Source organism: Cucurbita pepo, chromosome 9 (assembly GCF_057944985.1).
Source record: "Cucurbita pepo subsp. pepo isolate OVF chromosome 9, ASM5794498v1, whole genome shotgun sequence".
Lineage (NCBI taxonomy): Eukaryota > Viridiplantae > Streptophyta > Magnoliopsida > Cucurbitales > Cucurbitaceae > Cucurbita > Cucurbita pepo.
Genome location: NC_141806.1, coordinates 13430502 through 13442592, shown reverse-complemented (window position 1 = coordinate 13442592; position 12091 = coordinate 13430502). Strand labels below are relative to the sequence as shown.

Genomic DNA, 12091 nt, shown 5'->3' with positions numbered 1-12091 from the left:
TAAAAATATCTTCTAAATCATTTTTTAAAAATAAATATATAATGAGGTCGTACAATTATTGGACAATATATTAACCTAAAGTAAGTGCTTTGATTTTTTTAATCCATTGCTATTAGTCTGACTCATACATTCCCCTAAAGAAGTACGAGGGAGTCTCCCATCTTTCTCATGTAGACTCAATATCTCCCACTGAAACGAGTACCTTATCCTTGACCACCATTAGCACAGCTTCGAAGAATTTTTTTTTAGTCTACAACTAACGATACTTTTCATATGCTTTCTTTTGTTGTTTGGCTACAACATCACTTGATTGAAGAAGCCATTAGCGCACGATTTATTACTACTTCACATCATCTTCATAATTCTCGATGAAAAAATTCTCAATTCTTTTTTTTGCATAAACAGTTGTGTGAGGACGATTACAGGGCTCTACTAATTCAAAATTACAGACAAGAGTAATATCACAATTCTTTCTGAGGACAATGTCACTCTATCAGCCATGGCGCAAGAGCTGGCTCCCACTCGACCACTTCGCCTTCTTTGAACCAGAGAGCTGCACAGACAAAGTTAAGGATTGAAGAAAATGCAAGATCTAATGGATTGTCAACAATTTTTAATCCATTTTAAAACAATTGCTAATAAACTAATGGTGTGTAATTCTACATGAGCTCAACACTTGACTACTGCAGCATCCCTAAACTACAAAACTAGTCAACATAATCAGGATTTCATAAAACCTACAAAATCGTTTCTACTTCGAGTGGAACTTCGTCCTGAAATGCATATGCTACTTTTCTTTTTGAAAAGTCGGCATCCGTCCCAAGATGGCAAGACCCCGACTCTAGAAACATCGAGGATTTTCCTTCTTAAGCTCGCTCAAAGAACGCGTATACTACTTTTCACTTTGTACAAGCTTTTATTTCCAACTTGTTTCCATCAACCATTCAAGCCTTTCTTGTAACAGATATTGTCCGTTTTGGCCTGTTACATATCGCCGTCAGCCTCACAGTTTTAAAAAGTGTCTAATAAGGAGAGGGTTCCACACCCTTATAAGGAATGATTCGTTCCCCTCTCCAATCGATGTGGGATCTCACATTTCTTTTTCTGCTTCTAAAAGAAACAGATCGTTAGCAAAAATAACCCTTATGATTCTGAAGTGTGTTATTTCCTCCTAGATTTAATATTTACCGTGATTGGTAAAAGACGACCATCTTCAATTCATTGAGCGGAAGGCGAAAGATTTATTTGGTGCAGTTTCTTAGCTTTGAAATAATGAGAACTCTACCATAACAAAAACAAATCCATTGGCTATACTAATATGATCGAAAATGTACACACAAATTAAGCCATTTTAAATCACGTAACGTCTCTTACCTACTTCACGCTTGCCACTCTCAGGACTATCGCTCCCATGAATCACATTCCTGCCAATATGTTCGAATAAGTTGTTGCATTTAATCATTACACCAAGAATCAAGTTTTACAAGGCCAAACCTTCCTTTTTGAATAGAAAGATCCCCTCTAATTGTTCCTGGCTCGGCTTCGAGAGGATTTGTAACTCCGATTAACTTACGTGCTGATGCCACAACACCAACACCCTCCCATGCCTAAATAAACACGGTTAACATTGACAGGAAGCCGAAATACAGCAGAATAGAGTCTTAGAGAAACATACCATACACACAACAGGACCTGATGTAATGTATTCAATTAAACCAGGAAAAAAAGACTTGCCCTTAAGATCCTTGTAGTGTTCCTGTAGTGATACAAGATTAGTTTAATGGAAATTTTAATGAAAATCTCGAACAACCCATTAGTTTATGGAGTAATCGTCCAAAGTTGTTGAAAAGAAACAATTTAGTACTCTAAATGCTTTCAATCTTTTGAGATTAATCCAGAAGGCTTCAGAAACGTAGTGGAAAATGAACGTGGTTCAAGAACAAACCTCTGCCAAATCCTTGGTGCATTGGAAGAGCTTCAAGCCAGTAAGCTTAAACCCTTTCTTCTCAAATCGTGAAATTATCTCTCCAACCTAAAACAAACTCAGTTAAAGCAAGAACACTTCAGAATGTTCGTCAAGCAGTTCTCCGCTATAATTACAGAGGAAATTGTGGAATTCTTCAATTCTTTTGTTTTTTTATGTTAAATTTGATATGATTCAACACAATTGAACTCGCATTCAAGAATTGAGACCTTAATAGCACAGAAACCGAACAATGAACATTGAAGAACTCTGAATTGCAAAGATCGACAGCAACCATAGAGAGAAAGCAACGAAATAGCAAATTAAAGGAAACTCACAAGGCCACGTTGAACACCGTCAGGTTTCACCATAATGTAGGTCTGGTCGACTCGTTCCTGCACCTCAATGGACAAAATCAATTAATCTTCAAAACAGACCAATCAAAAACCAGTTGAATCGAACGAAGAAGAGAAATGAAAGTGAACAAACCAGGGAGGCAACCAAATGAGGCAAGAAAATGAAGGATTCATTGTTAGTAGAAGCAGCACGAGAACGAATAGAAAGTTGGGGAAAGAGATTAGAATTCGAAGGGAATGCTGAAAGATGGTCGTGGCGGCGGCGATGGCGGCTCAGGGTGGCAGTCCGGGTAGGGGTCAAGCAACAAACGGTTGTCGTCGGCGGCGGCCGGATAAGCGGCAGAGCTCCTCTTCCAAACACGGCCACAGCGTCCATTTCGCTCGCCCTCTTCCAAAAATCCCAATCCGAAAAGGTCTGTGTCGAAGGAATTTATATCGGAGAACAATTAAATTAAAAGTTTTTGCGTTTTTTTAATATAATTTACAAATAATTAAATAAATAAATAAATTATTTCTTGCTTTTTGGTGTCTAAAATTAAAATTAAAAAATGCAAAATCTTTAACAAATAAATAAATAATTTATAATTTGTATTTGTTAATTTCCATTTAAAATATATATATATATATATATATATATTGTTGTTGTTTCCAATTATATTAATTTTTAATAATTACAAAATTCCATGAGTTTTATTATAATATATATAATTATTTTTAAAAATAAATTAATTATGAATATGATAACATGTTTTTATTTTTAATTTATAATATATTCACATGTTAGCTAGATTCATTGATATATATATATTTTACATATATTATTAATTTTTAATTATTTAATAATTCATAAAGGATGGGATCTTGAGAGGTTTAAAATTTAAGTTTTAACTCAAAATTATACTAAAAAAAACTATGGATTAAATATTTTAAAAAACAATTAAAATATATTTTCGGTGGATATTAATAAAAAAAAATTAGTAGTTCAAATTTTTACATGGTGTAACTCAAGAATCTCGACCAATCTAGACTACCCAAAGCAGGTCAATATCTGCTAGTGGTGAGCTTGGGCTGTTACAAATGCTATCAGAGTCAATCACTAAACAGTGCAAGACAATAGTCAAAGTAGGGCGAGACCCTCTCCATAGTACAGTGTTTTAGAATCGTGAGATTGACGACGAATGTAACGGGACAAAGCGGACAATATCTATTAACAGTAAGTTTGAATTGTTACAAAGGGTATTAGAGTCAGGTTTAGAGATTATTATGAAAATTAAGAATATTTAATATTTATATAAATAATAATAATGTGTTGTAATTTGTGAATATTTGATATTTAAATTTTATGAAATTTTAATTATAAACCTGACATGTATTAGATAAGTAGATTAAATAATAATAATAATAATAAATAACCTAACCTAACTCAGACTCAAAATAGACCAAATAGAGAGTTGGGTTAGGTTGTGAACTAGTTTATTGAGTCGCCAACTCAACCAATTTGAAATTTCGAATTTAAAGATTTTTTTAACCCAATTCGTGTAAATATTTAATTTTCATGGTAAAATAAAATATTTAAAATATGCAAAAATATATATAATAATAATAATAATAATAATAATAATAATAATAATAATAATAGTAATAATAATGTAAATATAACATTTATAATGAAATTAATTCAAAAGTACAAAATTAATCAAGGAAATATTATAATATATCCTATATGATTATACTCCTAAATCAGAGAGAATCGGAATGAAAAGCCCACGGCGGCCGGCGGAGAGACAGAGAGAGAATAGCTAATCTCTCCTCGGTCGGAGCAGCGGCGGCGGCGGCGGCGTATTCAACCGGAGACGGGGCTAGAAGCGGGGGAAAAAGCAATGCAAGCAAGCAAAAGAATGGCGGAAGAGGCGCCGTCGTCTCCAACATCGGAGCTACTTCTCTTAAACTTGGGATACTTAGCTTTATTGAACTGGATTTGCTTCGCCGCCGCTCCCGCCGCCGCTTGCGGCGTCTGAACTTGCTGCTGCTTCCTTCTGAGAGCTTCTTCCACTTTAGAAACCATTTGATTTGTGCTGTGGGGAAGATTCCTACATAAGCTCTGCCTTTTATAGTGTCTTAGGAGGACGAAAATGCCCCTGCCAATTATCTTAATTTCTAATTATTTATTATCCCATTTGAAATAATATTAGAATTATTATTTTAAATAAATGATTTTTAAAATATATTTTAATTTTATTTTAATGGCTTTGAAGTGTATGGGCCCTTAGAACTTCCTGGCTTCTAATTCTTCATCCATACAAACAGTGCTTACATTGTTGTCTAGTGAACTAAAATTATTTAGTCTAGTTGGCACAAAAAATTTCGAGTTTTTTTTTTTAATTATTCGTTGAAATGTCGTGATAATTGACGTTTTGCAATCGGGTTTATAAAATTATAGCTTAATATTTTGAAACGAAAAAAAAAACGCTTCTAAAAGTCGTTTTTTTAGTGCATATCTTCTTTATTCGAGAGCTGGGTCCTCTCTACTAGTGTTTGAAATGTTAAGATACCTTTCGAGAATCGAGCGTGAGGTTTGAAGCCCTTACCTTAGCTACAGAAGCAACGGGCAAATGCCCGATAGTTCAAAAGCTCAATGAATCGTACGGGAAGGTTGATGTTGGCAGAAAGAGACGCAAATTACATATCAAATTGAAAGTTAGCATAGTTTAATGTTAGAGTGGGCTTGAGCTGTTACAAATGATATTAGAGCCAGACACTGGGCGGTGTGTCAGTGAGGACGTATTTTAAAAAAGTGAGTTTGACGGTGATACGTAACGGGCCAAAACGGACAATATCTACTGATTTTTAATTACACGACTCATCCTGACCCATGAATTTTGAAGCTCGAGAAGTAAAATAGAGTGGACTTGAGCTGTTACAAATGGTATCAGACCCAGACACTGGGCGATGTGTCAGCAAGAACGTTAGGTCCCCAAGGGAGTGGATTGTGAGATCCCGGGAGGGGAACGAAACATTCCTTACAAGGGTGTAGAAACCTCTCCCTAGTAGACGCATTATAAAAATGTGAGTTTGACAGTGATATGTAACGGGCCAAAACGGACAATATCTACTAATTTTTAATTACACGACTCATCCTAACCCATGAATTTGGAAGCTCGAGAAGTAAAATAGAGTGGACTTGAGCTGTTACAAATGGTATCAGAGCCAGACACCGAGCGGTGTGTCAGCGAGAACGTTAGGCCCCCAAAGGGGTGGATTGTGAGATCCCACATCGGTTGGGGAGGGGAACGAAACATTGCTTCCAAGGGTGTGGAGATCTCTCCCTAGTAGACGCGTTATAAAAATGTGAGTTTGACGGTGATACGTAACGGGTCAAAACGGACAATATCTACTAATTTTTAGTTACACGGCTCAACCTAACCCATGAATTTGGAAGCTCGAGAAGTAAAATAATAATTTATTATAACCTATAGAGAAAAGGGGGAAAAAGGGTCAAAGTTATTAGGGTTTATAGAGGGAGGGGTGCTCATGTGCAACACCCATGTGATCATGTGTTCTTGTTCTTCTTGTCCTCTTGTCTTTGTAGCATCTTCATGAAGTCAAGATGCATGTATGCCTTCAAATGAAAACTTAGAATCAACAATTTTGGAGCATTGAGAATGTGATTTGGATGATTTTATTTCATTTTTGAAAAAAAAAAAAAAAACAATGATTAGTTTATGGGACGAGTTTCGGTGGAAAGATGCAAACTCGAGATGGATCTTTCAAATCAGCTAAACATGATCCATTTAAACCGTTACCGATCTAGCTAGTTTTCGTTTATTGTAAAAGTTTTTTAAAGGTGGATTTGTTGGGACGTATTGAATTTTGAAAAGGGTTTTGTAGATCAGAAAAATCGTATCGTTCTATGACTCGAATCCGTAGTCAATCCTATTTACGATAGGAGCTGTTCACAATTGAATCCAATTTTGTGCAATATTTTCATTTTCGTATCGGTAACAGTGCAAAAATATGGAATGCCCAATTCTAAGCTGTTTAAGATTCGTGACGTTGAGTTTCTCATCCTTTTGCCTTCGGATTAACCGGTTCTATTTCTTGATGGAGACAAGTAAAAGGATATAACTTAGTTGTAGAGTGTTGCCTTGATGTAGCAAAAGTCGTCGGTTCACTATGATCGAGCCACCAAAAAAGAAGGTGCACCTTGTTGGTATAGGTATTAACGTTCAATTCTGTAATGACCCACTTTCCCTCTCGGGCTTCCCCTCAAGGTTTTAAAACGCGTCTGCCAGGGGAAGGTTTCCACACCCTAATAAATAGTGTTTTGTTCTCCTCCCCAACCAATGTGGGACATCACAATCCACCTCTCTTCGGGGCCCAGCGTCCTTACTAACACATCGCCTCATGTCTACCCTCATTCGGGGAATAGTAAGAAGGCTGACACATCGTCCGATGTCTTGCTCTGGTACCATTTATAACGACCCAGATCCACCGCTAGCAGATATTGTCCTCTTTGGACTTTCCCTTTCGGATTTTAAAACGCGTCTGCTAGGGGAAGGTTTCCACACCCTTATAAATGATGTTTTGTTCTCCTCCCCAATTAATGCGGGATATCACAAATTCTTTTTTGTCTTTCTTAGTCATCTATCTTCACGATCACTCTCATTCATATGTGATCTCGGTTCATTCATGTACTTCTCATTTACTCGGGTATCACATTTCTATACTATATTGAAAATGATATCACACCCTAATCTTAATAATTTCATCGAGTTCTTCAATTTATAACGAAAATATCAACAAATATGTCGTGATCTCGGTTCATTCATGTACTTCTCATTTACTCGGGTGTCACATTTCTATAGTATACTGAAAATGATATCACACCCTAATCTTAATAATTTCATCGAGTTCTTCAATTTATAACGAAAATATCAACAAACATGTCGTGATCTCAGTTCATTCATGTACTTCTCATTTACTCGGGTGTCACATTTCTATAGTATACTGAAAATGATATCACACCCTAATCTTAATAATTTCATCGAGTTCTTCGATTTATGACAAAAATATCAACAAACATGTCGATAACATTACTCCATGAATTAAGCTAAAGTCCTAAAAGACATCCAAAATCAATGGAGTGTAGTAGTTGTAATAGTTGTCTTAGACAATGAACTTTAAAGTGAGTACATGAACCCATAATCCTTAGCAACAAGGGACCATTGTTGTAGAAAATGGTATGTTTGCAATTTTCACTACATAAATTTTTGGTTGTTTTTTCAATGTTTTTTTTTTTTTTTTTTTTTTTTTTTTTTTTTTTTTTTAAATCATTCCTTTTGGGACAAAAAAAAAAAAAACATTGCCGTGGTGGCGTCTCAATTCTATCCTTAACTTTATGTTTTGTTTGTAGATACAACTCATGCCTAAGATTCGGCTCTTGATGTCCTCGACATTCTCCTACATCCTTTGCGACATGATCGCATTACTTACTCCTTGTTTCATGTCACCCAACATAAAATTGTTACAAGCAAAGCACGCTAAGTTTCTATGGTTGAGCCACTGAAATGGAAAGTACACATTGTTGGTATAAGTAGTGACTTTTTGTGAGATCCCACATCGGTTGAAAAGGTGAACGAAACATTTCTTATAAAGGTGTGGAACCTCTCTGTAACATACGTTTTAAAACTGTAACAAGCCAAAACGGACAATATTTCCTAGTGGTGGGCTTGTACGGTTACAAATAGTATTAGAGCCAGACAACATGCAGTGCCAGCGAGAACACTGGGCACCCAAGGGGAGGATTGTGAGATCTCACATCGGTTGGTGAGGTGAACAAAACACTCTTTATAAGGGTGTGAAAACCTCTTCATAATAGACGCGTTTTAAAAACCTTAAGGGAAGCTCAAAAGAAAAGGCCAAAAGACCTCATCGTAGTAGACGCGTTTTAAAAATCTTGAGGAAAACCCGAAAGAAAAACTCAAAAGAGGGCAATATCTGCTAGTGGTGAGCTTGGGCCGTTACAATTCCAAACCAAACATGCTTAACTTTGGAATTCATATCTTCCGACCATCATATTTTCTGGATCACTCCCGTAAAAAATGTAAGATGTGAACAAATTTTTAATGATAAACTAAAATTATAATAATATTCCAAAAATTTAACATAAAGTTTGGTATTTTCTTGAGAGAAAAAAAAAATAAAAAACAAAATAAAAACTATATTTGTAATAACCTAAGTCATGTGAAAGAAAAAATCAACCCTAAATTAGAAATCTGCCTTCCAATTTAAAATAATTTTAAATACATGCCACGTCATCGGTGACAATTTCAAAATATTTCGTTACATTAAGGATAAAATCGAGATTTAAACAAAATTAATAACTAAATTGGTAATTTTGCCAAGTGGCTATGGAAAGTTCTAGAATTTTTTCCCAAGATGGTAATAAATGGGCCGACAGCCACGTGGTGGGATGGGGACGTTGAAATTGGGCCTGAGAAAAGGCGGGCTTCAGGCCCACTAAAATTCAATCACGGAAATATTGTTTTCCGTTACGTAAAATCCAATCACCGACTCAGCAGCACGGACCATAGATTTGTCCCCGTAATACCACCGGCTATTCCGGTTTCCTGTCTTTTTTCCTCGGATTTTCCCTCGAATTTAAAGCCCGCGCACCCCACACTCGGCCCATATTCAGCACTCGCCTCTTCACTTGCTATCTTTCTCGAAGTTTCGGACCGATATCTTTACTTGTTCGTCAAGCCAATGGGTAAAATTGCGTTTTTTCTTTCAGATTTCTTACAGTATTGGATTATTTTGACATTTGGTTTATGTTTTTGTTTGATGATGGATCGTGTTTGTTATTTTTACTGATTTTTTTCTCGTTGTTTTTCGTTGGTTTTGCGTTAATTTGCAGCCAAGATCAAGATCGGAATCAACGGTACTACTAGCTTGTTTCATTTCTTTAGAGCTTGTCTGAGATGATTTTCTGGTGTGAATCTGATTGATATTCTATGATGTTTTGCGTTTTTTTGGTTTGGAAATGAAAACCAGGATTCGGAAGAATCGGGAGGTTGGTTGCTAGAGTTGCTTTACAGAGAGACGATGTGGAACTCGTTGCTGTTAACGATCCTTTCATCACGACTGATTACATGGTACTGTTAGTCCTTGGAGGCTTTGGTGTTTTTATTTTTCTCTGTTTCGTGATCGTTCGATCACGGCGTATTGTAAAGTCGTAGTATGAGCTGTGTCTCGTTCTTATTTTAGTGAATTTTGAATGGTTTCCTGTTTGTTTGGTGGAATAGACCTACATGTTCAAGTACGACAGTGTTCATGGCCTCTGGAAGCACAGTGACGTGAAGGTGAAGGACTCTAAGACCCTTCTTTTTGGTGAGAAGGCTGTCACTGTTTTTGGCGTCAGGTATCATTGTTTTTCCATTTTCCTAGCGCTAATGCATTCGATATGAGAGCTCATTTGCAATCGATTGAATGTTGAATAATTCATGATCTTAGAAACCCGGAGGAGATCCCATGGGGTGAGACCGGAGCGGAATACATTGTAGAGTCCACTGGTGTTTTCACAGACAAAGAAAAGGCTGCTGCTCATTTGAAGGTTCACCTTTCCCCGTCTTTTTTTTTTCTTTTCCCTTCTGTTATTTGCTTAGTAGGAAAATGTTTTCAATTATTTTGCTTTTTACAGAAGCAGTGAACTCTATTTACAGAAGCCTTTCCCTATATTCATTCATCTTAGCTGATTTTATCTTTAATGGATGATGCAGGGTGGTGCAAAGAAGGTTATCATCTCTGCCCCCAGCAAAGATGCCCCCATGTTTGTGGTAGGAGTCAATGAGAAGGAATACAAGCCAGAACTGGACGTTATTTCTAATGCTAGCTGCACCACCAACTGCCTTGCTCCTCTTGCCAAGGTTATTTTTACTTGCATGTCTGTTAATTCTGTTGCAATTTCTCGTTATTGATTGCCTTTCTTGACATTCAACCTTAATTTCTTACGAAACTTTGCAGGTTATCCATGACAGGTTTGGCATCGTTGAGGGTCTGATGACCACTGTTCACTCAATCACCGGTCGGTTTTTGATTTATTGAGACTTCTTGTATTGAGAGAGTCTTGATATGATTGAATTTTGTTTGTTTTTGAACTAACGCTTTTGTCTGCAGCCACACAAAAAACTGTTGATGGGCCATCTAGCAAAGACTGGAGAGGTGGAAGAGCTGCTTCATTTAACATTATCCCTAGCAGCACTGGAGCTGCCAAGGTATTGAATCTTACACTCTGATGCACGTTTTTTGAGCATTGTCTTGCCTCTGATGGTTTCTTAGGCACAACTAAGGTCATCCATTCTGTCTCTGTTTAGGCCGTTGGCAAAGTCCTTCCAGCATTGAATGGTAAATTGACCGGAATGTCTTTCCGTGTTCCCACGGTCGATGTCTCTGTCGTTGATCTTACAGTGAGGTTGGAAAAGAAGGCCTCTTATGAGGATATTAAGGCAGCCATCAAGTAAGGACACAGTGTTGTTTGCACAATTACTTAAAATAAGTTCTACCAGCTAAAGACCGCACTGGTCATTCGACTCGTGGGATATAACTGAATATTGAAAATCAGTACTTCGTGGTTCTTAGGGAAGAGTCTGAGGGAAAATTGAAGGGAATTTTGGGCTACACTGAAGACGATGTCGTGTCCTCCGACTTTGTTGGTGACACCAGGTTTGGCTTCACTTCCTCAACTGTTCTCAGCATCATCTATTAATTAAAAGAAACAATTGGCCGTTGTTCATTGTGTGTAACATTACTTGTGCAACCATCGCAGGTCAAGCATCTTCGATGCCAAGGCCGGGATTGCATTGAACGACCAATTTGTGAAGCTCGTCTCGTGGTACGACAATGAAGTAGGATACAGGTACGATATCAACTGAATACTCCTCATTTCTGGCATACCACTCCATTTTTTTTTTTTTTTTTTTTTTTTTTTTTTGGTAATCTCGATGAACCAACTCCAACTTCTATTCGTTTTTTTCTTGTCAGTTCTCGTGTCCTTGACTTGATCATCCATGTCGCATCTACCCAGTAAGAAGTTGGCTTGATGATAAAGGGTATTTAGCTTCCATGGTTGGTTCTTCCCAGTACTATAGAATCTCAGCGATGAGAATCAGAATATGAATAAGACAGTTTTCCAGCCGCCGGTCATTTCTTTCCATTTCTTAAGTTTCTTTTTTTTGTTGAGATATGGTGTGGATTTCACCCCCTTTATATGTGTGTTTGTAATGGTCTTTATGTGTAGCAAAAACCCCAACTTGAGATAAATAAATAGCTCATAAAGCTTGTTGTAGTAAGCTCCGTCCATTTCTTTTATGAAACTGTTGAAATAATTCTGAGCCCACCATTAAAACAAAAACAGTACACAAGGGGCTCAACGTAGAGGTGTCATGTGTCGATGAAAATGGAAAAAACTAGAAAATTGAACCACTTTTGAAGCTAAATATTAACATTATTTGTCATATTCCACGTCATTATTACTGATATTCATAAATTTATGTAAGAAAATCACAAAATTTCGGAATATCCTGGACCATGTACATCACTATCACCAGTCCCTACCAAAACTCAGGCCTGCATTTCCAGAGGGGAATCAAAGCCCTTTAAGAATTCAAACACTACGCTAGGCTACAACCATGCATTTGACAGACGACACCCACCCACCATTTTCACCTTAATTATTTTTGCCCACTTTTCAAGGTTCCCCATTTCTTTCAGCTAC

At 36.9% G+C, this 12091-nt stretch overlaps 2 protein-coding genes across 2 annotated transcripts; one reads left to right on the top strand and one right to left on the bottom strand.

Annotated features, from left to right (window-relative positions):
* Positions 1 to 306: 306 nt before the first annotated feature.
* On the bottom strand, positions 307 to 2737 carry LOC111802571 (uncharacterized). Its single transcript, XM_023686989.2, has 7 exons — positions 2453 to 2737; positions 2302 to 2358; positions 1946 to 2032; positions 1676 to 1756; positions 1495 to 1607; positions 1375 to 1424; positions 307 to 553 (listed from the first exon to the last, which is right to left on the bottom strand). The coding sequence occupies exons 1-7, from the start codon at positions 2693 to 2695 to the stop codon at positions 486 to 488; spliced, it is 699 nt and encodes a 232-aa protein (XP_023542757.1). The 5' UTR covers positions 2696 to 2737; the 3' UTR covers positions 307 to 485.
* A 6215-nt stretch (positions 2738 to 8952) lies between these two features.
* On the top strand, positions 8953 to 11666 carry LOC111802537 (glyceraldehyde-3-phosphate dehydrogenase 2, cytosolic). Its single transcript, XM_023686944.2, has 12 exons — positions 8953 to 9088; positions 9236 to 9259; positions 9373 to 9473; positions 9624 to 9739; positions 9832 to 9931; positions 10098 to 10244; positions 10342 to 10402; positions 10495 to 10592; positions 10692 to 10834; positions 10957 to 11040; positions 11144 to 11233; positions 11359 to 11666. Exons 1-12 carry the CDS (start codon positions 9085 to 9087, stop codon positions 11402 to 11404), a joined length of 1014 nt encoding a protein of 337 aa, XP_023542712.2. The 5' UTR covers positions 8953 to 9084; the 3' UTR covers positions 11405 to 11666.
* The last annotated feature ends 425 nt before the right edge of the window (positions 11667 to 12091 follow it).

Excerpts from the sequence above, each read along its gene's own strand:
- LOC111802571 (XM_023686989.2), bottom strand. The coding sequence starts at position 2,695 with ATGGACGCTGTGGCCGTGTTTGGAAGAGGAGCTCTGCCGCTTATCCGG. Across the intron at positions 1,425-1,494 it reads CTTTCTATTCAAAAAGGAAG|GAATGTGATTCATGGGAGCG; the intron begins GTTTGGCCTTGT and ends ACATATTGGCAG. Across the intron at positions 554-1,374 it reads GAGTGGCAAGCGTGAAGTAG|CTCTCTGGTTCAAAGAAGGC; the intron begins GTAAGAGACGTT and ends TTGTCTGTGCAG.
- LOC111802537 (XM_023686944.2), top strand. Across the intron at positions 10,245-10,341 it reads GCCTTGCTCCTCTTGCCAAG|GTTATCCATGACAGGTTTGG; the intron begins GTTATTTTTACT and ends GAAACTTTGCAG. Across the intron at positions 10,403-10,494 it reads CACTGTTCACTCAATCACCG|CCACACAAAAAACTGTTGAT; the intron begins GTCGGTTTTTGA and ends TTTTGTCTGCAG.